Below are 25,194 nucleotides of genomic sequence, written 5' to 3' on the forward strand. Positions count from 1 at the left end.
GGAAGGGCGGACCCCGGGGGCGCGGGGGTGGGGGGGCTTGGGGTCCGGCCCCCCCCGCCCCACGCGGGGCGGAGACAAAGGAACCGCCGTAAAAAAAAAAAAAAAAAAAAAAAAAAAAATATATTTTTTTGTTTAATTAATTTATTTTTTAGACACACAGTCTTGCTTTGTGACCCACGCTGGAGTGCAGGGGTGTGATCATAGCTCACTGCAGCCTCAAATTCCTGAGATCAAGGGATCCTTCAGCCTCAGCCTCCCAAGTAGCTGGGACTACAGGCGTGTGCCATGACACTTTCCCAATTTTTAGATTATTTGCAGAGACAGGGTCTCATCATCTCAGCCAGGCTGGTCTTAAACTCCCAGGCTCAAGTGATCTGCCTGCCTCAGCCTTCCAAAGGGCTGGAGTTACAGGTATGAGCCACCATACTTAGCCTAGAAAATATTTTTACAGTTTTTTCTCTAATTTAAAATGTACATGTGATATTTTGACATATACACACATTCATGAAATGATCACCTCAGCAAGATAATAAATATTTCATTGCCCCCAAAAGTTTCCCCAGAGAAACACTGATTTGTTTTCTGTTACTGCAGATTAGTTTGCATTTCCTGGAATTTTATACAATTGAAATAATATAGTGGGCACTTTCGGGGGGTGTTTCTCCTTTCCCTTGGCAGAAGTGCTTTGAGATTCACGCAGGTTGCAGAGCATGTCAATAGTTCATGTCTTTTTATTGCTGAATACAATTCTCCCGTGTGGCTAGGTCACCGTTTGTTTATCCATTCACCCTGATGTACTTTGGTGGTGCTTCCAATTCTTTGGCTATTCTAAATGAAGCTGCTACGAGCATTTGTGTACCTGTCTTTGTTTAGACATCTGCTTTGGTTTCTTTGGGTTAATACCTAGGATTGGAATGGCTGTGTCATGTGGTAGATGTACACTTAACTGTTTAACAGACTGGCAAGCTGTTTTTGGAAGTGGTTGGACCATTTTACATTTCTACCAGGCATGGACCCGCGTTCCAGTTGCCCCTCATTTTTATCAAAACTTGTAGTCAGTATTTTAAATTTTAGGCATCCTATAAGATGTGCATTGGTGTCTCATCGTGATTTTAATTTACATAATTACATAATTACTAATAATGTTGAGCATCTTTTTTTTTTTTTTTTTTTTGAGATGGAGTTTCACTCTTGTTGCCCAGGCTGGAGTGCAATGGCGCAATCTCGGCTCACTGCAACCTTCGCCTCCTGGGTTCAAGTGATTCTCCTGCCTCAGCCTCCCGAGTAGCTGGGATCACAGTCGCCCACCATCAAGCCAGCTAATTTTTGTATTTTTAGTAGAGATGGAGTTTCACCATGTTGACCAGGCTAGTCTCGAACTCCTGACTTGGTGATCTGCCCGCCTCGGCCTCCCAAAGTGCTGGGATTACAGGCATGAGTCACTGCGCCCGGCCAGCTTTGAGATTTTCTTATGCATTGTACATTTGTACTTCTAGATACTAGTGCTTTCTTAGATATGTGATTTGCAAATTTTTTGTGCCTGTCTGTGGCTTGTCTTTTCATTCTTATAACAACTTTTCAAATAGAAAATTTTATTAATTTTGTTGAAGTCCAATTTATCAACTTTTTCTTTTATGGATTGTGCTTTTAGTGTGTTGTGTAACCTGAGTTCACAAAGATTTATCTCCTATTTAGAAGTTTTATAATTTAAGGTTTTAATTTGGTCTCTGTTCCAGTTTGTGTTCATTTGTTTATACGATGTGAGGTAGGAATCGCAGTTGATTTTTTTGCATATGACATAATCACTCCAGCACATTTGTTGGATATGCTGTCCTTTCACCACTCAATTGCTTTTGTTGGAAAATCAGTTGTCTGAGGCCGGGTGTGGTGGTTCACCCCTGTAATCCCAGAAGTTTGGGAGGCCGAGGTGGGTGGATCATTGAGGTCAGGAGTTCAAGACCAGCCTGGCCAACATGGTGAAACTCTGTCTCTACTAAAAATACAAAAAATTAGCCTGGTGTGGTGGTGGGCAACTGCAATCCCAGTTACTTAGAAGGCTGAGGCAGGAGAATTGCTTGAACCCGGGAGGTGGAGGTTGCAGTGAGCCGAGATCATACCACTGCGCTCTAGCCTGGGCAACAGAGCAAGACTTTGTCCCAAAATAAATAAATAAATAAGAAAGTCAGTTGTCTGTATAGGTGTGGATCTATTTCTGGATTCTTCCTGGCGTTCCATTATCTATTCACTACTGTTGCATTAATACCACAAATGGTTTTGATTACTCTAGCTTTACGATAAGCCTTGAGGTCAAGTAATATTATTCCCCCAAATTCAACTCTCTCAAAGTTGTTTTGGTTATTCTAGTTTCTTTGCATTTCCATATAAATAATAGAATCAGTTTGTCAATTTCTAACCCCACCATCCACCACCTCCCCACCCTCTGCCAAAAAAACCCTGCTGGAATTTTGATGGAAATTGTTTTTAGCTGGAATAGATCAATTTGGGGAGGATTAAGCCAGTCTTGCATTCCTGAGATAAACCCTACTTGGTTAAGATATATTATTGTCCTTATATTATTGGAGTCTGCTTGCTAAAATATAGTTACTAATTTTTGTATCTCTGTTCATGAGTGATATTGGGTTGTAGTTTTCTTGTAATGTCTTTAGTGCCGTTTTGGTATCAGAGTAATTCTGGCTTCATAGAATGAATTGAGAAGGGTTCCTTCCTCTTTAATTTTCTGGTAGAATTTGTGTTAAATGAGTATTATGTCTTCTTTAAACGTTTGGTAGAATTTACCAGTGAAGCCATATGGGCCTGAAGTTTTCTTCCCTTCTGGGAAGGTTTTTAAATTATAAATTCAATTTCTTTAACTGACTTAAGACTATTCAGGTTATCGATTTATTTTTTGTTTGTTTTTTTGCCCGGCTAATTTTTGTATTTTTTAGTAGAGACAGGGTTTCACCATGTTGGCCAGGCTGGTCTCGAACTCCTGACCTCAAGTGATCCCCAAAGTGCTGTGATTACAGGCATGAGCTACTGCACCCAGCCCAGGTTATCTACTTCTTACTGAGTAAGCTTTGGTCCTCTGTGTTTTTCAAGGAGTTTGTCCATTTCATCTAGGTTGTCAAATTTATTGGCATTCCAGTGTTCATAACACCCCCTTACTATCCTGTCCCCTGGCTGTATTCTACTGGGCAGAAGCCAGTTCGCTTTGTCCAGGCCCAGAACCTATTTCTCCACTCACACCAACTACAAAGACCACCAGATCATCTTCTGTTTTACTCCAGAGCGCAGCAAATGTATTTGGGTGGCCCTGGGCTCACTCAGCCAACACTCTGGTGGTGACTTCTTCACTGATTTGCTCTCATACCACTCACTGGGTTACTATGAGACCTGGACATTCCCTTCTGTGGACTACAGGAAAGGCTGTGGGAACGGACGTCCAGCAGGGTATGTGACCCAGGAGGGAGGCATCCTCATTCGGGAGAGGAATCACATGGACTCCTGGAATTCCTGGATGAAGACACCTAGGGTGCCTCAGCCACAGGACCTGCTGGAGCCACACCTCGGACCTGCTGGGGACTCAGTCATTGGTGCAGGGCGCTGTACAGATCCAGACAGAGAATGGGCCCAGTGGAGACTCTGGAATGATCATGCAGGGGACGCAGCTGTCAGATCCATTTCTAACAGCAGCCATGAAGATGAACCCTGACCTTTGTGAAATGCTTCATACTTACCAAGCATTTCCACCTGGTTTATGTGAGGCAAAGATTATTGGCCTCAATTAGAAATGTGCAAAGTGAAATTAAAAGACCTTAAGTAACTTAGGGACTGAATGGGNAAAAAAAAAAAAAAAAAAGGCTGGGCGCGGTGGCTCACGCCTGTAATCCCAGCACTTTGGGAGGCAGAGGCTGTCGGATCACAAGGTCAGGAGATCGAGACCATCCTGGCTAACACGGTGAAACCCTGTCTCCACTAAAAATACAAAAAAAAATTAGCCGGGCGAGGTGGCAGGCGCCTGTAGTCCCAGCTACTCGGGAGGCTGAGGCAGGAGAATGGCGGGAATCCGGGAGGCGGAGCTTGCAGTGAGCTGAGATTGCACCGGTGCACTCCAGCCTGCGCGACAGAGCGAGATTCTGTCTCAAAAAAAAAAAAAAAAAAACAACAAAAAAAAACCACCAACTATCATAAATGTTTGAAGAATGAAAGGAAACTATGTTCAAAGAATTGAAGGAAAATATGATGACAATGACTCAAAAAGGGAATCTCAATAGAGAAATAGAAACTTTAAAGATGCACCAAATGGAAAGTCTAGAGTTGAAAAGTATAACAAACAAAATGAAAAAAATCACTAGATGGGCCCAAAGCAGATGTGAGGCAGCAGAAGAAAAAAAGAATCAGTTCATTTGAAGATGGAGCAATGAAATTATCCAATTTGAAAAACAGAGAAAAAAGACAGAAGAAAAATGAACAGCCTTGTAGACTCACGGGGACAACATCAAGTATAGCATCACACACACACATACACACACACACACATATATATATACACACACATATATACACACACACACACACACATATATATATATATATATTTAAAATGGGAGTCCCAGAAGGAGAGGAGAGAGAGAAAGTGGAAGTAAAAAACCAAACAAAACAATGGCCAAAAAGCCTCAAATCTGAGGAAAAACATAAATTTACCAATCCAAGAAACTAAAAAAACCCCAAGTCTGATAAATAAACCCCAAGTCTAGATACATCAAAAATTAAACTGCTGAAAGCAGCAAGATAAAAGGGATTTATTATATGTAGGGAAATGACCATCCAATTAATGGCTGACTTTTCAAGTCATCAGAACATGGTGGAATGACTGTCAATCAACAATTCTATATCCAATCAACCACCCTTCAACAATGAAGGTGAAACAAAGACATTCCCAGATATACAAGAACCAGTATAATTGCTAGCAGGCCTGTCTTACAAGTCATATATAAGGATGATCTTCTGGCTGAAAGAAAATGATACCAGACAGTAACTCCGATCCACAGAAAGAAGTGAAGAGTACTGGAAATGGAGAACAGAGAAGACTACACACATATATTTTTTGTGTTTTCTTCTTTTAATTTCTTTTTAAAAACCATCAAGATTATTTAAAGCAATGACTATACCACTATATATACCACTGGCTTATAATATATGTAGATGTAATGCATATGACAAAAATAGAAGAAAGGACGAGGAAGAAATAGAGCTCTTTTGAAGCAAAGTTGCTATATTTTACTGAAATTAAATTAATATTAACCTGACATAGATTGTGATTGAGTTGTATATGGTAATCACTTGAGCAACCACTAAGAAAATAACTAAAAATGATTAAATGGTACATGAAAAGTATTTGCTTAACACAAAAGAAGGCAGTAAAGGTGGACCAATGCAACAATAAAGGCACGAGACATCTAGAAAACAAATAGCAAATGCAGTCAGAAAGCCAAGAAAGCCAAATTTATGCACAGTGAAAGAGATCAACCACTTGACTGAAAAGAACCATTGAAAATAGACCTTTTTCACCCAAAGCAACTTTTCTGACTTTTAAAGCCAATACTCATTCTGAAAGAGTGATCTGGTGTTGGGGGAATTGTAGTCATTCTGCCTTGGACATCTGGCTCTCCGTTGGAAGTCCTGAGGATGAAGAAGGGAGCTTGTGAGATCAAGCCCTCCTCATCACAAAGAATCTGACTGTGGCTGACACTGCCCAAAACAAGCACACAGGCTGGGTGTGGTGGCTCACACCTGTAATCCCAGCACTTTGGGAGGCCGAGGTGGGCAGATCACGAGGTCAGGAGTTCGAGACCAGCCTGGCCAACATGGTGAAACCCCGTCTCTACTAAAAATACAAAAAAATTAGCCAGGCGTGGTGGTGAGCACCTGTAACCCCAGCTACTCAGGAGGGTGAGGCAGGAGAATAGCTTGAACCCGGAAGGCGGAGGTTGCAGTGAGCTGAGATCACCCTACTGCACTCCAGCCTGGGCAAGAGAGAAAGACTCCCTGTCAAAAAACAAACAAACAAACAAAAAACCTACAAACAAACAAACAAAAACAAGCACGCAGGGGACTTTTTTGGAGTAAGTATTGGCCATTTCTGAGGGCATCACCAAAGACTGAGAAGCTTCTTTGCCTGGAAGCTGCCAAAATACTTAAGATAGTGCCTTTCTGGAGGGACTCCTGAACCTGTGTGGTTGGTAGCAAAGAACAGTCAGACTGTCTCTGCCAAAACACAACAGGGCACAGGCTGCCTCTCCTTACTCTCTAGGCTCGGCCCAATCAGCTAGAAAGCTGAGTGGCTGGATGAGTAGAGATGGTGCTGGGGCCTCTTCTTCACTTATGCTCAGTGCTTTGCGTTTCGTTGCAGGTGAAGGATTACCCTGAAAACACTTACTACAGCAGCTTCATTTCTCATCTGGCCAACATCAAGTACCCAGGTAAGGGAAGCCAACTGTGGCTGCAGGAGGGAAAGGGAATGAGTGTGAGTGTGAGTGTGAGGTGTGCCCAGGGGGCAGGGGATTGATGCTGGTGGGGAGGGTGGCCAGTGGGCCCTGCCAAGGGAGTCCACCCCTCCCTGTGCCAGATTACTTGTTCCAGTGATTTCTGCTGTTGGCTTAGGCAGCAAACCTCTCTGAGAAGGCATAAATTCGATGTGTCACTTCCTATGATTGGAACTTCTGGCAGGAGTTGCACTAAGTGGGGATATCCTCACTTCGATGACTGTCACCTCAGCTGGCAGTGACAGTCCTGGCGGCTAGAGAGATGTCCGCCTGGCTCCAGGCTGAGATGAATGTCAAGAGGGAAGCCCTCGTCATCCCGCTTGGACATACAGACACTCGGGGTGTTCTTCCGTCCCCTCTGCCTCCAGAAGGCAGCATTCTTGTAAGAGCCATCTCCCGCCCAGGGTCAACCCTTGACTTTGAGCTATAACCACATCAGCTCTGCATTCTTGACTTCACGTGTCCCATTCCGCCCGCACCTCCCAGCCTCCCAGTCCTCTGACTTCAGCACCCAGCCCCTCCTGCAACTCACCTGACCCGAGTCCTCCAAACCTGGGGCTTCCACATTCTCGCTCCTAGTGACGCCTGTGTTCTTTCATCTGTCTCCCAGCTGAGATTCCACCCCAGCACTCTCAAGTCTCCCTCAACACTCCCATGCAAACACCACGTCTATGCCGTCACTCCTCTACCCCTCCACAGACTCACTGGCAAAGCTCCAGACCAACTTAGAGCTGGCAGCCAAAGAGCTGGATGCAGTTGGACAGGAATCCATAGACATCTAACTGGTATTATTATCGCTATTATTTTTGAGACATGGTCTCGCTCTGTCGTGCAGGCTGGGGTGCAGTGGTGCGATCGTGACACAGAGCAGCCTCGACCTCTGGGGCTCAGTTGATCCTCCCACCTCAGCCTCCTGAGTAGCAGGGACGACAGGTGCACTACCATGCTTGGCTGGTTTTTTGTATTTTTAGTAGAGACAGGGTCTCACCATGTTCTCAGGCTGGTCTTCAACTCCTAGGCTCAAGTGATCCACCCGCCTCAACTTCCCAGAGTTTTGGGATTATAGGCATGAGCCACTGCACCTGGTCAACTGGTATTATTTTTTTATTTATAGCTACAAATATGAACAGTGCCCAGAAATCCTAAAGTACCACCCTGGGCATTTTCTTTCTGACTTCCCAAATTCTTGTCACACGCTTTCTCCTCTCTCCTGAAGCCCCTGTGCCCGGGCTCCAGCAACTCCCCTGGAGCTGATGCTCCCACGCTCACTCCATTGAGAAGGCAGAAGCCACAGGCCAGAAACACTCCACTCCTTAACCCACGTGCATCTGGACCAAATTCCATGCCCCCTCTTCAGCTGCAATGGATGACAAATCCCTGCTCTTGTCAACACCACACCTCCCATGTGGGCCCCAACCCCACTCCTCTTCCACACTCAAGGCCTCCTTTCCTGCCATTCTCTCCCCTCTCTTCTGCATCACTGATTTCTCTTTTTTCTTTTTTGAGATGGAGTCTTGCTCTGTCACCAGGCTGGAGTACAGTGGCACGATCTCAGCTCCCTGCAACCTCCGCCTCCCGGGTTCAAGGGATTCCCCTGCCTCAGCCTCCTGAGTAGCTGGGATTACAGGCACACACTACCATGCCTGGCTAATTTTTTGTATTTTAGTAGAGACAGGGTTTCACCATGTTGGCCAGGATGATCTCGATCTCCTGACCTTGTGATCTGCCCACCTCAGCCTCCCAAAGTGCTGGGATTACAGGCGTGAGCCACCGCGCCTGGCCTGCATCGTTGATGTCTTACTCTTTATTAAAGCCTACTGTTCAGCACACACATCTGCCCTAATTCCTCCCACCTCCAAACACAAGCAAACAAACGTATCTCCTGACCTTACCATTCCCCAGGTGCCCCCCAGTTCTCTGGCTCCCCTTGAAAACGTCATAGAATAGTCCTGTTCTCCTTTCTCAACCACCCCACCCTGAGCTGCCCCTGCTTCACCGAGCCGGAGTGATGGGCAGATCTATGGGCCACTCTTCTTCTCTTGTCTTAGTTTACCTTCAAAGGGTGGTCCGCAGCACCCCAGCTCCGCCCTCTCACTCTCTGGCTCCTGCTCTAAGTGTTGGGTGGAGTCAGGCTCTGTCTCATCTCAGTGACTCCACGCAGTCCCATAGCCTGAATTAAAACTTACCACTTAAGGCCGGGAGCGGTGGCTCACACCTCCCAGCACTTTGGGAGGCTGAGGCGGGTCCATCACCTGAGGTCAGGAGTTTGAGACCAGTCTGGCCAACATGGTGAAACCCCGTCTCTACTAAAAATACAAAAATTAGCCAGGCGTGGTGGCAGGTGCCTGTAATCCCCGCTACTCGGGAGGCTGAGGCAGGAGAATCGCTCGAACCCGGGAGGTGGAGTTTGCAGCAAGCTGAGATTGTGCCATTGCACTCCAGCCTGGGTGACAGAGTGAGACAACATCTCAAACAACAACAACAACAACAACAACAACAAATTTACAACTTAAACCATTTTAAATGTCCAGTTCAGTAGCATTAAGTACATTCACATTGTGGTGCAACCATCACACCCCTCCATTGCCGGAACTTTTTTCGTCTTCCTAAACTGAAACTCTGTACCCGTTCAACAGTAACTCCCCATCTCCCCTTCCAGTTTCTGGTAACCACAGTTTCTGTCTCTAAGAATTTGACTATTCTAGGTACCTCATATAAGTAGAATCATACAGTATTTGTCTTTTTTTTTTTTTGGTCTGGATTATTTCACTTAGCATAATGTCTTTTAGGTTTGCCCACATTATAGCATGTTATCAGAATTTCATTCCTTTTTAAGGCTGAAGTGGCCAGGCGAGGTGGCTCACACCTGTAATACCAGTGCTTCGGGAGGCAAAGGCTGGCGGAGCACTTGAGGTCAGGAGTTTGAGACCAGCCTGGCCAACATGGTGAAACCCCATCTCTACTAAAAATACAAAAATTAGCCGGGTGTTAATGGCAGGTGTCTGTAATCCCAGCTACTCAGGAGACTGAGGCAGGAGAATCGCTTGAACTCGGAGGGCGGAGGTTGCAGTGAGCTGAGATTGTGCCACTGCACTCCAGTCTGGGGGACAGAGCGAGACTCTCCCAAAAAAAAAAAAAAAAAAAAAAAAAAAAAGGCTGAAGGAAGTATGATGTTTTATTCATCCATTTATCTACCAGTGAGCATTTGGGTGGCTTCCACCTTTTAGCTATTGTGAAGTGACGCTGCAATGAATATGAATATGAGTGTACAAGTATCTCTTTGAGTTCCTGCTTTCATTTCTTTTGGGTAGATAGGAGTGGAATTGCTGAGTCATGTGGGAACCTATGTTTTTTAAATTTTGTTTTGTTTTGTTTTGTTTTTTGAGACAGAGTCTCTCTGAGGTGGGAATGCAATGGCTCGATCTCAGTTCACTGCAACCTCCGCCTCCCAAGTTCAAGCACTCCTCCTGCCTCAGCCTCCCGAGTAGCTGGGATTACAGGCATGTGCCACCATGCTCAGCTAATTTTTGTATTTTTAGTAGAGATGGGATTTCACCATGTTGGCCAGGATGTTCTCTAACTCCTGACCTCAAGTGATCTGCCCGCCTTGGCCTCCCAGAGTGCTGGGATTACAGGTGTGAGCTACCACACCTGGCCGTATGTTTATTTTTTGAGGAACCATTATACTATTTTCTATAGCGGCTGCATCATGATTCTGGAATTCTTGGCTTTCACTTAAATACGTTAGAGTTACAAAAATAAATCTCTACCACAGAGTCCTTTTGGAGGTTATGTCTTGAAATCTTCCAATAATGATAAAACTTAGAACTCTTTTGCCTACTCATGGCACCCTGAGACATTGTGGCCTTGGTCGAACAGGCCTATCTACGTATGTCTCAAAACTATATTCTCTGCCTTTAAGAAGCGCAAAAGCGCTTAGGGAAAGTGAAACAAAACCCAGCTCAATCCTGTGTTGCCTCGAGAGTCTCGTGCTGAGCTCAGGGGCTCAGCGTCGTTGACATGAATGGAACAAGGGCCACTCTAGAGCAGGAGCAGATGTGGCTCCTGTAGGAGCTTTGCAGGCCCTGGTGGGAGTGGCCCCTCCCTACGCCCCACGTGTGGCTGGGCTTGGTTCCCAGCGGGCGTGGCAGGAGGCGCTCAGGACCAAATGCCTACACCTGGACCCTGGCTTGGTTCTGATTCTGCATTTATTATTTAAAAAAAAATTTTTTTTTTTAAACTTATTGTAGAGACGGGGCCTCCTTGTGTTGCCCAGGCTGGTCTTGAACTCTTGGCCCCAAGCAATCCTCCCCGCCTTGGCCTCCCAGAGTGTTGAGATTCCAGGCGTGAGCCACTGCGCCCGGCCTGATTCTGCATTTACAACTGCTGTCTACCCACTTCTCAATGAGCCCAAACCAAGGCATTTTGGTCTTTCTTCGAGGGCACTTACCCAGAAGTCTCCAGGGGCCAGATTTATTTCTTTCATTGATCAAAAAATGTGTCCTCTGCCTAGCCATGATAATGGTGACCACAGCAGTTACACTTAGGAGTCCTTCCCTATGTAGTGGTTCAATGCCAGCTGCTTTCCAGACGTTACCTCCTTACCCTCACAGCAATCCTGCTGACTATTCCACAGATGAGAAAACGGCCGCAGAGCGAGCACGCAGCCAAGAGCACTCAGCCAGGAGGAGGTGTCTGAGTGCGTCTATCCCCAAAGTCTCTCCCCTCAATCCCTTCCAGGGAGAAGTAAACTGGGAAATTGTTTCCTAATCATCAGCTTCTATATTCTGCTGAACTCGAGAGATTGGAACCTGGCGAGGCCTGGGCCTGAGCTGTTCTCCTGAGGGGCAGCGGTGGTCCCTGACATTCTGTTACCTTCTGTCTTCTTGGTCAGGACAAACAACAACCCTGACTGGCCTTGACATTCGGGACATGCTGCCCAAGAACCTCCAGCACTACTACAGCTACCACGGCTCACTCACCACGCCTCCCTGTACCGAGAACGTCCACTGGTTTGTGCTGGCGGATTTTGTCAAGCTCTCCAGGACACAGGTAACGTATGGCATCGCTTTGCCGAAGCCTTCCCATTTGACTGCCTGGTTAACAAGGGTGCTCCCCAGCATCTCAACGAACGTCAACAACTGGGGGGTCCTACGGTGTTTTCTGTGTGCAGGGCTACTGTGCCTCATCTATCCAACCTTTGTTTTTTTTTTTTTTTTGGAGACAGAGTCTCACTTTGTCACCCGGGCTGGAGTGCCGTGGCACAGTCTTGGCTCACTGCAATCTCCGCCTCCCAGGTTCAAGCAATTCTCCTGCCTCAGACTCCCAAGTAGCTGGGACTACAGGCATGCACCACCACGCCCGGCTAGTTTTTGTTTTTAGTAGGGACAGAGTTTTACCATGTTGCCCAGGCAGGTCTCAAACTCCTGAGTTCAAGCAATCTGCCTGTCTCAGCCTCCCAGAGTGCTGGGATTACAGGTGTGAGCCACTGCGCTTGGCCATCTCCGTTTCTTAAATTTTTCATTTCCTTAGAGAAAGGTGGAAGAGACCCCTGCTCAAGGACACCCACACCCCACAATGTTGCCAGTCAGGCTGGAAGTGCCCCCAGACACCTGACAAAAGCAAATGGTAAATTATCTCTGGAAAAAATGAGCTTAAATCCAGACCTAGAAGAATTTTCACAAAGCAAGTTACCTGAAATTAGCTCAATTAAGAAAAAAAATACAAAACATATGAGAAAAAAAGACATTATAAATGAGAACCACCAGAATCGGACCTACAAAGATTTCACTTAGTGGAATTATCAGACAATTAATAGGATATAAGAATGTTTAATATGTATAAATAAATAAGAGGTTTAAATATGAGCAAAGAACAAAAAAGTCTAAAAATGGACATCCAGACTTGGTACAAAAACACAAATAGAATTTCTAGAAATGGAAAATCAGTATCAAAAATTAATAATCCAGGTCACTCGCGGTGGCTCATGCCTATAATCCCAGCACTTTGGGAGGCTAAAGTAGGTGGATCACCTGAGGTCAGGAGTTTGAGATCAGCCTGGCCAACATGGTGGAACCCCATCTCTACTAAAAGTACAAAAAATTATCCAGTCGTGATGGTGGGCGCCTGTAATCCCAGCTACTCGGGAGGTGGAAGACTCACTTGAACCCAGGAGTTGGAGTTTGCAGTGAGCCGAGATCGCACCACTGCACTCCAGCCTGGGCAACAGAGCAAAACCCTGTCTCAAAACAAAAACAAAAACAAAAACAAAACAACAAAAAATTGGCCAGGCATGGTGGCTCAACGCCTGTAATCCCAGCACTTGGGGAGGCCAAAGCGGGCTGATCATGAGGTCAGGGGTTCTAGACCAGCCTGGCCAACATGGTGAAACCCTGTCTCTACTAAAGATACAAAAAATCAGCTGGGCGCAGTGGCGCGAGCCTATAATCCCAGCTACTCAGGAGGCTGAGGCAGGAGAATCGCTTGAACCCAGGAGGCAGAGGTTGCAGTGAGCTGAGATCACACCATTGCACTCCAGCCTGGGTGAGAGGGCGAGACTCCATCTCAAAAAAACAAAAATACAAAAACAAAAAATAACCCAATGAATGGGTTTGATAGCATGTTAGATACAGTTTGAGATAATTAGTAAATTGGAGACGGCCAATAACACCATCTAGAATGCAGCACAGAGAGAAAGAGAAGGAACTATGAAAAGAAGTGAAGAGACATAGTGTACTGGAAAGGTCTAGTAAATGTCTAATCGAAATCCTAGAAGGAGAAGAGAGGCAGAATAGGGAAGAGTCGTGATTTGACAAAATATGGACTGACAATTTTCAGGAAGAGATACCAAGTCATATATTCAAGAATGCCAATTAGTTTCTCTCTCTCTCTCTCTAGGTGTGTGTATATATATGTGTGTGTGTGTGTACACAACACCCTGCACTAAACACATCACAGTGAAATCATCAAAGACAAAGAAATAATTTAAAAATTAGCCAGAAAGAAAAGACAGATTATCATGAAAAGAGTCTTATTCATGACAGAGTTGATTCAACATAGCGACAGTGAAAGTCAGAAGGGAGTGGAAACATAATTTCAAAGTGCTGAGGGAAAAAAATAGCCAATATAGAATTGTATGTGCAGCAAAAATGCCTTTCAAGGATATCGACAAAATACAGACATTTTCAGGCCAGGTGAGGTGGCTCACACCTGTAATTCCAGCACGACGGGAGACTGAGGAGGGTGAATGACCTGAGGAGTTTGAGACCAGCCTGGCCAACATGGTGAAACGCCATCTCTACTAAAAATATAAAAATTATCTGGGTGTGGTGGTGGGTGCTTGTAGTCCCAGCTAGTCAGGAGGCTGAGGCAGGAGAGAATAACTTGAACCCGGGAGGTGGAGGTTGTAGCGAGTTGAGATTGTGTCACTGCACTCCAGCCTGGCGACAGAGCGAGACTCCATCTCAAAAACAAACAAACAAAAAAAAAAAACCCTGATATTTTCAGAAAAACAAAAATTGAGTTTGCCACTTGATGTATTTCTGCTTACTTCTTTCTCTCCTTTCTACTATTGGACAAATACTCATATAAAAAGCTGAAAAGAGAGATTCTGTTGGAAGAATGCACGGATAGATTAGTTCTGGAATAACGCCTGATACACAGCACCCAGAACCTCCCCTGGACTTGAGATCTTCTTACAGTTGCTTCATCAGGGTTATATAAATCCGAGTTCTAGCCCAGTTGTTAATTCTTTTTCTTTTTTTTTTGAGACAGAGTTCCGCTCTGTCTCCCAGGCTGGAGCACGGTTGCGTGATATTGGCTCACTGCAGCCTCTGCCTCCCAGGTTCAAGTGATTCTCCTGCCTCAGCCTCCTGAGTAGCTGGGATTATAGGTGCACATGACCATGATCAGCTAATTTTGGTATTTTTAGTAGAGAAGGGGTTTCACCATGTTGGCCAGGCTGGTCTCTAACTCCTGAGCTCAAGTGATCCACCCACCCTGGCCTCCCAAAGTATTGGGACTACAGGTGTGAGCCACTGTGCCCAGCCAATTGTTATTGCTTTTTTTTTTTTTTTTTTTTTTTTTTTGAGACAGAGTCTTGCTCTATCGCCCAGGCTGGAGTGCAGTGGTGCAATCTTGGCTCACTGCAAGCTCCGCCTCCCAGGTTCACACCATTCTCCTGCCTCAGCCTCGCCAGCAGCTGGGACCACAGGTGCCCGCCACCACGCCTGGCTAATTTTTTTTTATTATTAGTAGAAACGGGGTTTCACCATGTTAGCCAGGATGGTCTCCATCTCCTGACCTCGTGATCCGCCCGTCTCGGCCTCCCAAAGTGCTAGGATTACAGGTGTGAGCCACCTCGCCCGGCCAATTGTTATTTCTTTTAAACTACCCAGTGCCTCTTCCCCTCCATCATGCACTCATGTTGCCCCCAGGTTTGGAAGCTGGAGAATTCCTTACTGGATCACCACAACAAGACCATCCAAAACGATTACCGCAGGACCCAGCCCCTGAACCACAGAGTAGTGGAATCCAGCTTCCCGAATCAGGGTGAGTGAGACTCATTCTGGATCATGTTCTGCAGTTTAACTCCTGTTTTGCTCCTTCCTCTAGGTGGACCCATCTCTTCTGGCAATGGTAAGGGAAGGAGAGTCATTTCAGTAGCGGGAGGCTCAGGTGGGCCAGGCTGCACGGGGCTTGGGCAGAGGGTGATCACTTTCTCCCAGTCCAGGCAGGGATGCCAGTGAGTAGAACACAAGAGACGATCAGGAGAGACAGCTACGTGATTTATTACCTACATAGTCTTGGCTAGAGACAGCAGGAGAAGCAAAAAGACCACAACATCCGGAAGCTCTCATAAGAGTGTAGGTTCAAGTTAACCTTTTTTTTTTTTTTTTTTTTTGAGACAGAGTCCCGCTCCGTCACCCAGGCCGGTGTGCAGGGGTACAATCTCGTCTCACTACAACCTCCGCCCCCTGGGTTCAAGTGATTCCCCTGCCTCAGCCTCCCCAGTAGCTGGGATTACAAGCACCTGCCACCACACCCAGCTTTTTTTTTTTTTTTTTTAACAGAAATGGGGTTTTTCCATGTTGGCCAGGCCAGTCTCAAACTCCTGATCTCAAGGGATGTGCCCACCTCAGCCTCCCAAAGTCCTGGGATTACAGGCGTGAGCCACTGCACCTGGCCAAGTTAACCTTATTAACCCCACTGAGATTATTTCCTGCACAGCTTGATCGTAGTCTGTGTTATGAACCCACCCCCAACGCCTCCTATATGTTCTCTCAAGGTGGAGTTAACTAGACCACATATTGTTCACGGCATCTGCCTGGGGCGCAGGCCCCAGACCCCAGCGTGCTGGAAGTAGGTGCAGGCAGGCCAGCCTCTGCTGCATCCTGCAATTCCTTGGATCAGGCTCCAACTGTGTCCTTGGCTCACCTCGTCTCTGTGTTGGCAAGAATGTAAATATTTCACAGCCTCCTCATCTTTATTTTGTCTGCTTTCTGTAAAGTTGTGATGAATCCATTGTCTTTACAGCCCATTCTGTTAACCATTCCTGATACTTTTATATTTTCCAATACAGTAGAATCAGTATCCTATCAATATGGTTTACTCAATATTATCCCACTTTTTTTTTTTTTTTCTTTTTTGAGACAAGGTCTCACTCTGTTACCCAGGCTGATGCTTAGTGGCACAATCACAGCTCACTGCAGCCTCAACTGTCTAGGCTCAAGCGATCCTCCCACCTCTGCCTCCCCAGTAGTGGAGACTGCAGGCACACACCACCACAGCCAGCTAATTTTTTTTGAATTTTTTGTAGAGATGAAATCTATGTTGCTCAGCCTGGTCTCAAACCCCTGGCCTCAAGCAATCCTCCCCACTCAGCCTCCCAAAGTGCTGGGATTATAGGCACGAGCCACCTCATTTGGCTTATCCCACCTTTATATGTACCTTTTAAAACTTAAATTTCCGCCAGGCATGGTGGCTCACGCTTGTAATCCCAGCACTTTGGGAGGCCAAGACAGGTGGATCACGAGGTCAGGAGATCGAGACCATCCTGGCTAACATGGTGAAACCCCGTCTCTACTAAATATGTTAGCCGGGCAAGGTGGCGGGCACCTGTAGTCCCAGCTACTCGGGAGGCTGAGGCAGGAGAATGGCGTGAACCCAGGAGGCGGAGCTGCAGTGAGCTGAGATGGCGCCACTGCACTCCAGCCTGGGCGACAAAGCAAGACTCCGTCTCAAAAAAAAAAAAAAAACTTAAATTTCCACCCCCTACCCCAATAAGGCTTATTTGTGATTTTCTCCCCACCTTTCCTTCCTGGTTCACTTATTGAATTAACAGGGGATATAGGTGTTTTCTATATTGTTTCCTCCAACACAATTCAATCCTCCAATACAATTCACTCCTCCAATACAATACTAGCAGAGGAAAAAAACTGACGTCAGCTATAGTGATCATTTCTCCATACTGTACTATATACAACATTAACAGCAAGAATTCTTTTTTCCAAAGGCAATGTCGTCTTTAACAGGTCCAACTGCAAGCAGGCTGACCAAAGGGAGCTTAGACTCATGCATCTGTCTCCTAATTCTTTTGGAGTCTCTCACTCTGTCGCCCAGGCTGAAGTGCAGTGGCACAATCTCATGGGCTCACTGTAACCTCCGCCTCCCGGATTCAAGCGATTCTCCTGCCTCAGCCTCCTGAGTAGCTGGAATTATAGGCATGCCCCCCTACACCAGGCTAATTTTTGTATTTTTAGTAGAGATGGGATTTCACCATGTTGGTTAGGCTGGTCTTGAACTCCTGACCTCAGGTGATCTGCCTGCCCTGCCTCCCAAAGTGCTGGGATTACAGGTGTGAGTCACTGTGCCTGGCCTGTCTTCTTGTTCTAAATGTTGCCACGTTTCCCCTGCTTTCCCTAAAACAATTTTACACTATTCTGGCAATAGGCACCAACAGACTGCGTATCTTTCAATATGCCACATCTGAAATGCTTTCTCCATTAGAGGGTCACTCTAGCGTCTCCTCACGAGGGGGCTCAGATGTTCTAGGTACCGGCCCCAGACTGAGGTACTCCATGTGGTGATTTGTCTGTAGGTCCACTGAGAATCGCTGTTCAGGATTTATTACTTCAACTCCCAGTTCAGCATCAGAGGGCTTCCTTACCCCCAGGGAACCTGAATTGTGGCCTCCCTTTGCTCATTATAGAACAGAGAACTGGGCATCATCTTGGCCCACCTTCCCTCAGACCCAGATTCCCTCTCTTTTCTTTTCTTTTCTTTTCTTTTCTTTTCTTCTCTCTCTCTTTCTTTCTCTCTCTTTCTTTCTTTCCCTTCCTTCCTTCCTTCCTTCCTTCCTCCCTCCCTCCCTCCCTCCCTCTCTTCCTCCTTTCCTTCCTTCCTTCCTTCCTTCCTTCCTTCCTTCCTTCCTTCCTTCCTTCCTTCTTTCTCTCCCTCTTTCTTTCTTTTTCTTTTTCTTTTTTTTAGCAGAGTCTTGCTCTGTTGCCCAGACTGGAGTGCAATGGCTCGATCTTGGCTCACTGCAGCCACAACCTCCAGGGCTCAAGCAGTCCTCCTACCTCAGCCTCCCAAGTAGCTGGGAGTAGCATGTACCACCACACCCAGCTAATTTTTGTATTTTTTTGTAGAGATGGGGTTTGGCCATGTGGCCTAGGCCGGTCTCGAACTCCTGAGCTCAAGCAATCCACCCACTTCAGCCTCCCAAAGTGCTGGGATTACCCGGCATGATCCATCGCGCCTGGCCAGGCCCAGATTTCTATGTAGCGGTGATTGGCTCTGGTCAATCCAGCTGCATGACTCATGGTATTGCACTGCTCTGTAGAGAACTGTACCCCAGAGGGGTTGATAGGATTCACCCGTCTGGAAGGCATGACCTGAGAAACCAAAGGTCAGCTACAAAAACAAGACGATGGCCAAATACGGACCTCTTGCAATTTATTTACTAGAAAACACCTCTATACTATATCCCCTCAGGCAAGGGTCACCAGGCATCACGGGAGAAAACAAAATCCAAGAGTAAAGCTCACGTCAACACGCCACCCCTTGGCTCCCGGCAGCCTAGAAGCCTGAGTTCAAACACAGTGAAGACGCATAAAGACAATGTACTGGGCACATGGAGAGCATTCTAAGGAATCAAAAGACTTCCCAAAAATACGATGTGGGTATGGTAACTGGCCGTCCCCCTTCTCTGTTTTTGTGAGGACTGTACAAGGTTTAACCATTTCCAACTAACTCTTCTTTTCACAGAATATACTCTAGGCTCCGAATTCCAGTTTTACCTACGTAAGATTGAGGAAATTCTTGAGTACTTAAGAAGAGCATTGAACTGAGGAAAGCTAAGAGGAATATTCAATATTAACTAGCTTGAAGTCTGACCTAACCAGAAGAGGCGCCTGTCCCCTGCAGCCACACCCTGCCCTGTCTAAGAAACCATGTGTGTCTGGAACAGGCTGCTCCCCCTGGGGCAGCTGTTGAGCTTCTGATTAAAAGAGGGGAAACTGTCATCCTGGACAGGAAGTGAGATGCTATCATCCTGGACAGGAAGTGAGATGCTATCATCCTGGACAGGAAGTGAGGTGGCTTCAGTTCACGAGAAGGGATCTGAGTTAGACATCACCAGTGGAAATTGATTGGAATAGAAAGTTAAAGGAAATAGAACCCTAACTATTCTCCTATCAAATCATATATGTTGACCTGTCTAAATTATAAACCAGCCTGACCTTTCCTTTAGCATTAGACATAATAAAATAATTTTGGAAATTTGTCATTAAAAAATTTCTATTATTTTGTATCACTTCAAATATCCCTTCTTTTGTCCTGCCCACCTCCCACTGCCCCCCTTCTCCCCCCACTCTCTCCCCACTTCCCCCCCTCCAACACCACACACAGGTGAAGGCATAGAGATCAAGGGGGAGGGATTAATAAAGATTAATAAATTAATAAGATTAATAAAAAGGAGAGAGGTGTTTTTTGTTGCTGTTGCTTATTTTTTTGAGATGGAGTCTCACTCTGTTGCCAGACTGGAGTGCAGTGGCACTATTTCGGCTCACTGCAACCTCCACCTCCTGGGTTCAAGCAATTCTCCCGTCTCAGCCTCCCCGAGTAGCTAGGACTACAGGTACGCACCACCACGCCCAGCTAATTTTTTGTATTTTTAGTAGAGATGGGGTTTCACCATGTTGCCCAGGATGGTCTTGATCTCTTGATCTTGTGATCCGCCCACCTCAGCCTCCCAAAGTGCTGGGATTACAGGCGTGAGCCACTGCGCGCAGCCTTTTTTTTTCTCCTTTGAGACAGAGTCTCGCTTTGTTGCCCAGGCTAGAATCCAGTGGTACAATCTTACTGCAACCTCTGCCTCCTGGGTTCAAGCAATTCTCCTGCCTTAGCCTCCTGAGTAGTTGGGATTACAGGCGCGCACCACCACGTCCAGCTAATTTTTGTATTTTTAGTAGAGATGGGGTTTCACCATGTTGGCCAGGCTGGTCTCAAACTCCTGGTCTCAGGCGATCCTCCCACCTTGGCCTCCCAAAGTGTTGGGATTACAGGCATGAGCTACTGCCCCTGGTCTAGGAAGAGATTCTTACATTGAGAATTTATCAGTGGGGGGTTTGGAGCAGGGGCTGTTAGTCAAAGAGAAACAGGAGATGAGAAAGAAGAAGGGCTCCCAGGACAGAAGGAAGGAAGAGAGGGGACCTCACTGCAAACCACCTTCTTGGTCACATAGTGCCTGGGCATTGTTACCAGACCCAGGTTCAGGCATCCCATTAGTTATGTGGGATGATAACATGACCCCACAGGGCTCATAGGGCTGTGGCTTCATTAAATAACATTGAGAGTGACAAATATTTTTTATTTTTAGTTTTAGTTTTTTGAGACAGGGTCTAGCTTTGTTGCCCAGGCTGGAGTGCAGTAGTGATCCTAGCTTCATGGTAGTCTCAGCCTCCTGGGCTCAAGCAATCTTCCTACCTTGGTCTACCAAGGTGCTGGAATTATAGGCGTGAGCCACCACACCTGGCTGCTACTATTTTTCTTGGTCACTTATGCATTCCCTTCATCGATGCCCCTTCCTTACCCACGCCCTAGCTTCCTCCTCGCCTCTGATTGAGATCGCTCTGGCTCTTCTGAATTTCTTCTGCTCTTGTTACCACCTTTATTTTTCCATGTCATTATTTATGATATCCTAAGCACTTCCACCACATGTGACTGCCCTCAGCCCCAATGGCCACCCTCAGTGAACTTGCATTATCCCCAGTTTACAGAAAGCAAACCAAGATGTCGACTTGCCCGAGATCTCCTAGGTGGCAGATGAAAAGCCAGGACTTGAACTCAGGTCTTTTGTACCCACATTCTTTTAACTATAGAAAGCCTCCCTTTCATTTTCTCAACAAGCTTTCTTGTGCACCTGCTCTGAGCCCGACATAGCACTAACTGCTGGGGGTTCCAGAGATGGGTGAGGACAGCTCCCACACTCCTACAGCTCGAGTCTGGTGAGCAGGACAGACACTGAAATAAGCAATCATCGTATCTCCGTACGGTGGAGGGAACGTCTACGTTTAAAATCCAGGTGCTTGGCCTAGGTTTTGAAGGCTGAAAAAGAGTTCACCTGGGGAACCAAGTCAGAGAGGGGCGGGGTTATTGTAACCTGAGAGTGTAGCATGTGCTGATGGAAAGACACCCAGGGAAGTGGAAGCGATTTGTCGTGGTCAGAGGACCAAGTTCAAGGATGCTGGCACGGAAAGCGGGGGTGTGGCCAGGGGAGGTCAGGCCATCACTAGTATCTTCTGTGCCACTAAAGGGTTTCGGATTTTACCCTGTGGGTGATGGCAGAGACTGCAGGGTTTCTGCAGGGGAATGACGTGGCGAGATTCATTCTTTCCACCAGATAATGCGTGTCTATAATGAATGAGAGATGCAAGAGTGGACCGTACAGCCAAAGAGCTTACTTATATTCCTGTGGGGAGGGAGACAAGGAAATGAAGATGAACATGGGATTATACTCACCTGCACTCAGGGATCCAGCCCTCCCAACCCTGAAAGTCTATCCTTAAGAGAGAATTGTGGCCGGGCACAGTGGCTCACGCCTATAATCTCAGCACTTTGGGAGGCCGAGGCAGGTGGATCATGAGATCAGGAGATTGAGGCCATCCTGGCCAACATGGTGAAACCCTGTCTCTACTAAAAATACAAAAAAATTAGCCGGGCATGGTGGCAGACACCTGTAATCCCAGCTACTTGGGAGGCTGAGGCAGGAGAATCGCTTGAACCCGGGAGGTGGTGGTTGCAGTGAGCCAAGATCGTGCCACTGCACTCCAGCCTGGCGACAGAGCGAGACTCCATCTCAAAAAAAAAAAAAAAAAAAAAAAAAGAAAGAGACTTGCAAAAAAGCCATTCATGCTGACCTTATTTACAGGAAAATACAGGAAACACCACAAATGTCCATCAGTTGGGGATTGGTTGACTAAACCAGGGCTATTCACACAGCAGAGAACTGCATAGGGAATAATCTCTAGGCTACATTTTTTTTTTTTTTTTTTTTTTTTTTTTTTATGGATTCTCATTCTGTCACCGAGGCTGGAGTGCAGTGGCGCGATCTCAGCTCACTGCAACCTCTGCCTCCCAGGCTCAAGTGATTCTTCTGTCTCAGCCTCCTGAGTAGCTGGGATTACAGGTGCATGCCACCAACGTCCTGGCTAATTTTTGTAATTTTAGTAGAGACGGGGTTTTGCCATGTTGGCCATACTGGTCTCAAACTCCTGACCTCATATGATCTGCACACTTTGACCTCCCAAAGTGCTGGGATTATAGGCATGAGCCACTGCGCTTGGACTGTAGGCTACATTTTTAAGCCTGCAAAAAGCAGTTTTACAGATGGCACAAGAAGAGTTAGAAATACGAAAATAGTTAAGTATTTGTTTATGTTTTCAAGCACAAACAAGGGAGAAAGAAATCAAAAATAACTTAAAATGGTTCCTAAAAAGAGAAGGCAGGAGAAGGGTGCTGAGGGTGGGGTGGGAAGGTAGAGTTTTCTGGATGTACCCTGTTTGGTAGTTTTGACTTTGGAACATTAGGCTTTATGTAATTGCAAAGAAAAATTAAGCAAGTAAGGAAAAAAGCATTCCTGAAACATAAAACACGAGTTATGTTTCAACATAAAAATATAGCGGAACAACTGAACAATTGTACTTAGGGCTGGTGACAGAAACACTGAAGGATTTTTTCATGTTATTTTAGACACAGTAGTTTTCATCTACCTACCTGGTGCAGTGTATCCTAAGGACAAGAAGAAGTACCAAGGAATCTTAAACAGTACTTAGGAATCCTCTTAATAATTATATTGGTATTGTTATTTTGAAATTGTGTGTGTGTGCAGTTACTATCCTCTACTACTATATGTGCACAAACAATGATGTTAACGTCCTTACTAACAAGATTTTCAGCATAAAAAACAGAGATCCAAATTTAAAAATCAGGCTGGGCTTCATGGCTGACACCTTTAATCCCAGCACTTTGGGAGGCTGAGGTGGGAGGATCGCTGGAGTCCAGGACTTTGAGACCAGCTTGGGTAATACCGTGAGACCTCATCTCTACAAAAAATAAAAATTTAGCCAGGCATAGTGGTCCATGCCTGTGGTCCCAGCTCCTCAGGAGGCTGAGGTGGGAGGATTGCTTGAGCTGGGGAGGTGAAGGCTGCCGTGAGCCATGGTTATATCACTGCCCTCCAGCCTGGATGACAAAACAAGACCCTGTCTCAAAAAAGAAAAAAAAAAAATTGACAAAGCTAGATAAAAAACCCTGTAATCATAAATTTAGGAATATCAGTATAAATATATAAAGTCTTTTTTTTTTTTTTTTTTTTTTTAGGGACAGAACCTCGTTATGTTGCCCAGGCTGGAGTGCAGTGGCTATTCACAGGCATGGTGCCGTTACTGATCAGCACAGGAGTTTTGACCTGATCCATTTCTGACCTGGGCTGGTTCACCCCTCCTTAGACAACCTGGTTGTCCCCTGCTCCAGGGAGGTCACCATATTGGTGCCAGACTTAGTGTGGACACCCCATTGGCACAGTGCACTGCAGCCCAGAACTCCTGGGCTCAAGCTGTCCTGCCTCAGCCTTCCAACTACCTGGGACTACAGGCATGCACCACCACACTTGGCAATAAATTCTTTTTTTCTTTCTAAAAAGCATGTATTTCCTAGGTCTGTTTACTGAAATGTCCTACCAACAAAAACAACCTACAAGCAATGAACACCTTATAACCAGATAACGGCTCCCTTTTTTTTTTTTTTTTTTTGAGACAGAGTCTTGCTCTGTTGCCCAGGCTGGAGCGCAGTGGCACGATCTCAGCTCACTACAATCTCCACCTCTCGGATTCAAGTGATTTCTCCTGCCTCACCCTTCCAAGTAGCTGCAGTCACAGGCGTGCGCCACCAAACCCGGCTCATTTTTGTATTTTTAGTGGAGACAGGGTTTCGCCATGTTGGTAAGGCTGGTCTTGAACTCCTGACCTCAAATCATCCACCTGCCTCGGCCTCCCAAAGTGCTGGGATTGCAGGTGTGAGCCACCGTTCCTGGCCCAGATAGTGGCTTCTAAATACCATTTTTCACTATGAGGAATCAGGGAACCTTGGAGAAATGACTGATTCCAGACGTGGAACAAGAATATAAAAGATGGGCTGGGCACAGTGGCTCACTCCTGCAATGCCAGCACTGTGAGGATCATTTAAGACTGGAAGTTTGAGATCAGCTTGTGCAATAGATCAAGACTCCTGTCTAAAAAAAAAAAAAAAAAAAAAAAAAAAGCATTTTGGAAAGAACCTGGGATATCTTTTTAGGCCGGAAAACAAGAAATCTAAGTACTGGATTTATGTCAAAAAACACGAGGGCCATCCTGAAGGGGCTCCTGGGTCAACTTAAGCATCCAAAAGAACAATATCATAAAAAGAATAATAACTGCAATGGATTGAAAATTGAAACACTAAATATATAGAAATATATGAGTTCATTATGGTCCTAAAAATAAGCGAAAGTAAATGCACTGGTCAACTTTGAAGGTTGCTAGGGAAACCATTTATTTTTCTGTAAATTGGCAAATGAAGGAAAGGGTCAAGTATATGTCCTGCCTTCCCTGTGCACACTGTAGCTGAGAGAGCTCATGGTTGGTTGCATCAGTTTCCTGTGGCTGCTGTAATAAATGACCACAAACTGCATGGTTTAAAATATCAGAAATTTATTTATTTTCTCACAGTTCTGGACACGAGAAATTTGAAATCAGGGTGCTGGCAGGACCAAGCTGCCCTCAAAGATGCTGGGGGCTTCCCTTGTCTCTTCCAGTTTCTAGTGGTCACGGGCATTCCTTGGCTTGTGGCTGCATCACTCCAGTCTCTGCTGCCATCCTCACGTGGTCTTCCCCCTTTTCTCTGTGCCTTTGTCCATCTGCTTTCCTCTTATAAGGTCATTTGTCATTGGACTTAGGGTCCTTTTGGATAATCCAGAACTTCATCTCAAAATTTTTTACTTGATTACATCTGCAAAGATCCTTTTCTTTGTTTTTTCTTTCCTTCCTTCCTTCCTTCCTTCTTTCCTTCCTTCTTTGCCCTTCCCTTTCCCTCCCTCCCGTCTTTCTTCCTT

At 45.9% G+C, this 25,194-nt stretch overlaps 1 protein-coding gene across 2 annotated transcripts in view; it reads left to right on the top strand.

Annotated features, from left to right (window-relative positions):
• The window catches only part of CA6 (carbonic anhydrase 6), a 35,894-nt gene extending 16,780 nt beyond the window's left edge, over positions 1-19,114 (top strand). The window contains exons 5-8 of one of the 2 annotated variants that reach the window (XM_025403152.1): positions 6,413-6,482; positions 11,440-11,597; positions 14,981-15,095; positions 18,813-19,114. In XM_025403152.1, the coding sequence (XP_025258937.1) occupies positions 6,413-6,482; positions 11,440-11,597; positions 14,981-15,095; positions 18,813-18,895 (426 nt within the window). In that variant the 3' untranslated portion in view covers positions 18,896-19,114. The remainder of the gene's footprint in view (positions 1-6,412; positions 6,483-11,439; positions 11,598-14,980; positions 15,096-18,812) is intronic. The other variant, XM_025403157.1, reaches the window with a different exon arrangement.
• The last annotated feature ends 6,080 nt before the right edge of the window (positions 19,115-25,194 follow it).

This window comes from Theropithecus gelada, chromosome 1 (assembly GCF_003255815.1).
Source record: "Theropithecus gelada isolate Dixy chromosome 1, Tgel_1.0, whole genome shotgun sequence".
In the NCBI taxonomy this organism is placed as follows: domain Eukaryota; kingdom Metazoa; phylum Chordata; class Mammalia; order Primates; family Cercopithecidae; genus Theropithecus; species Theropithecus gelada.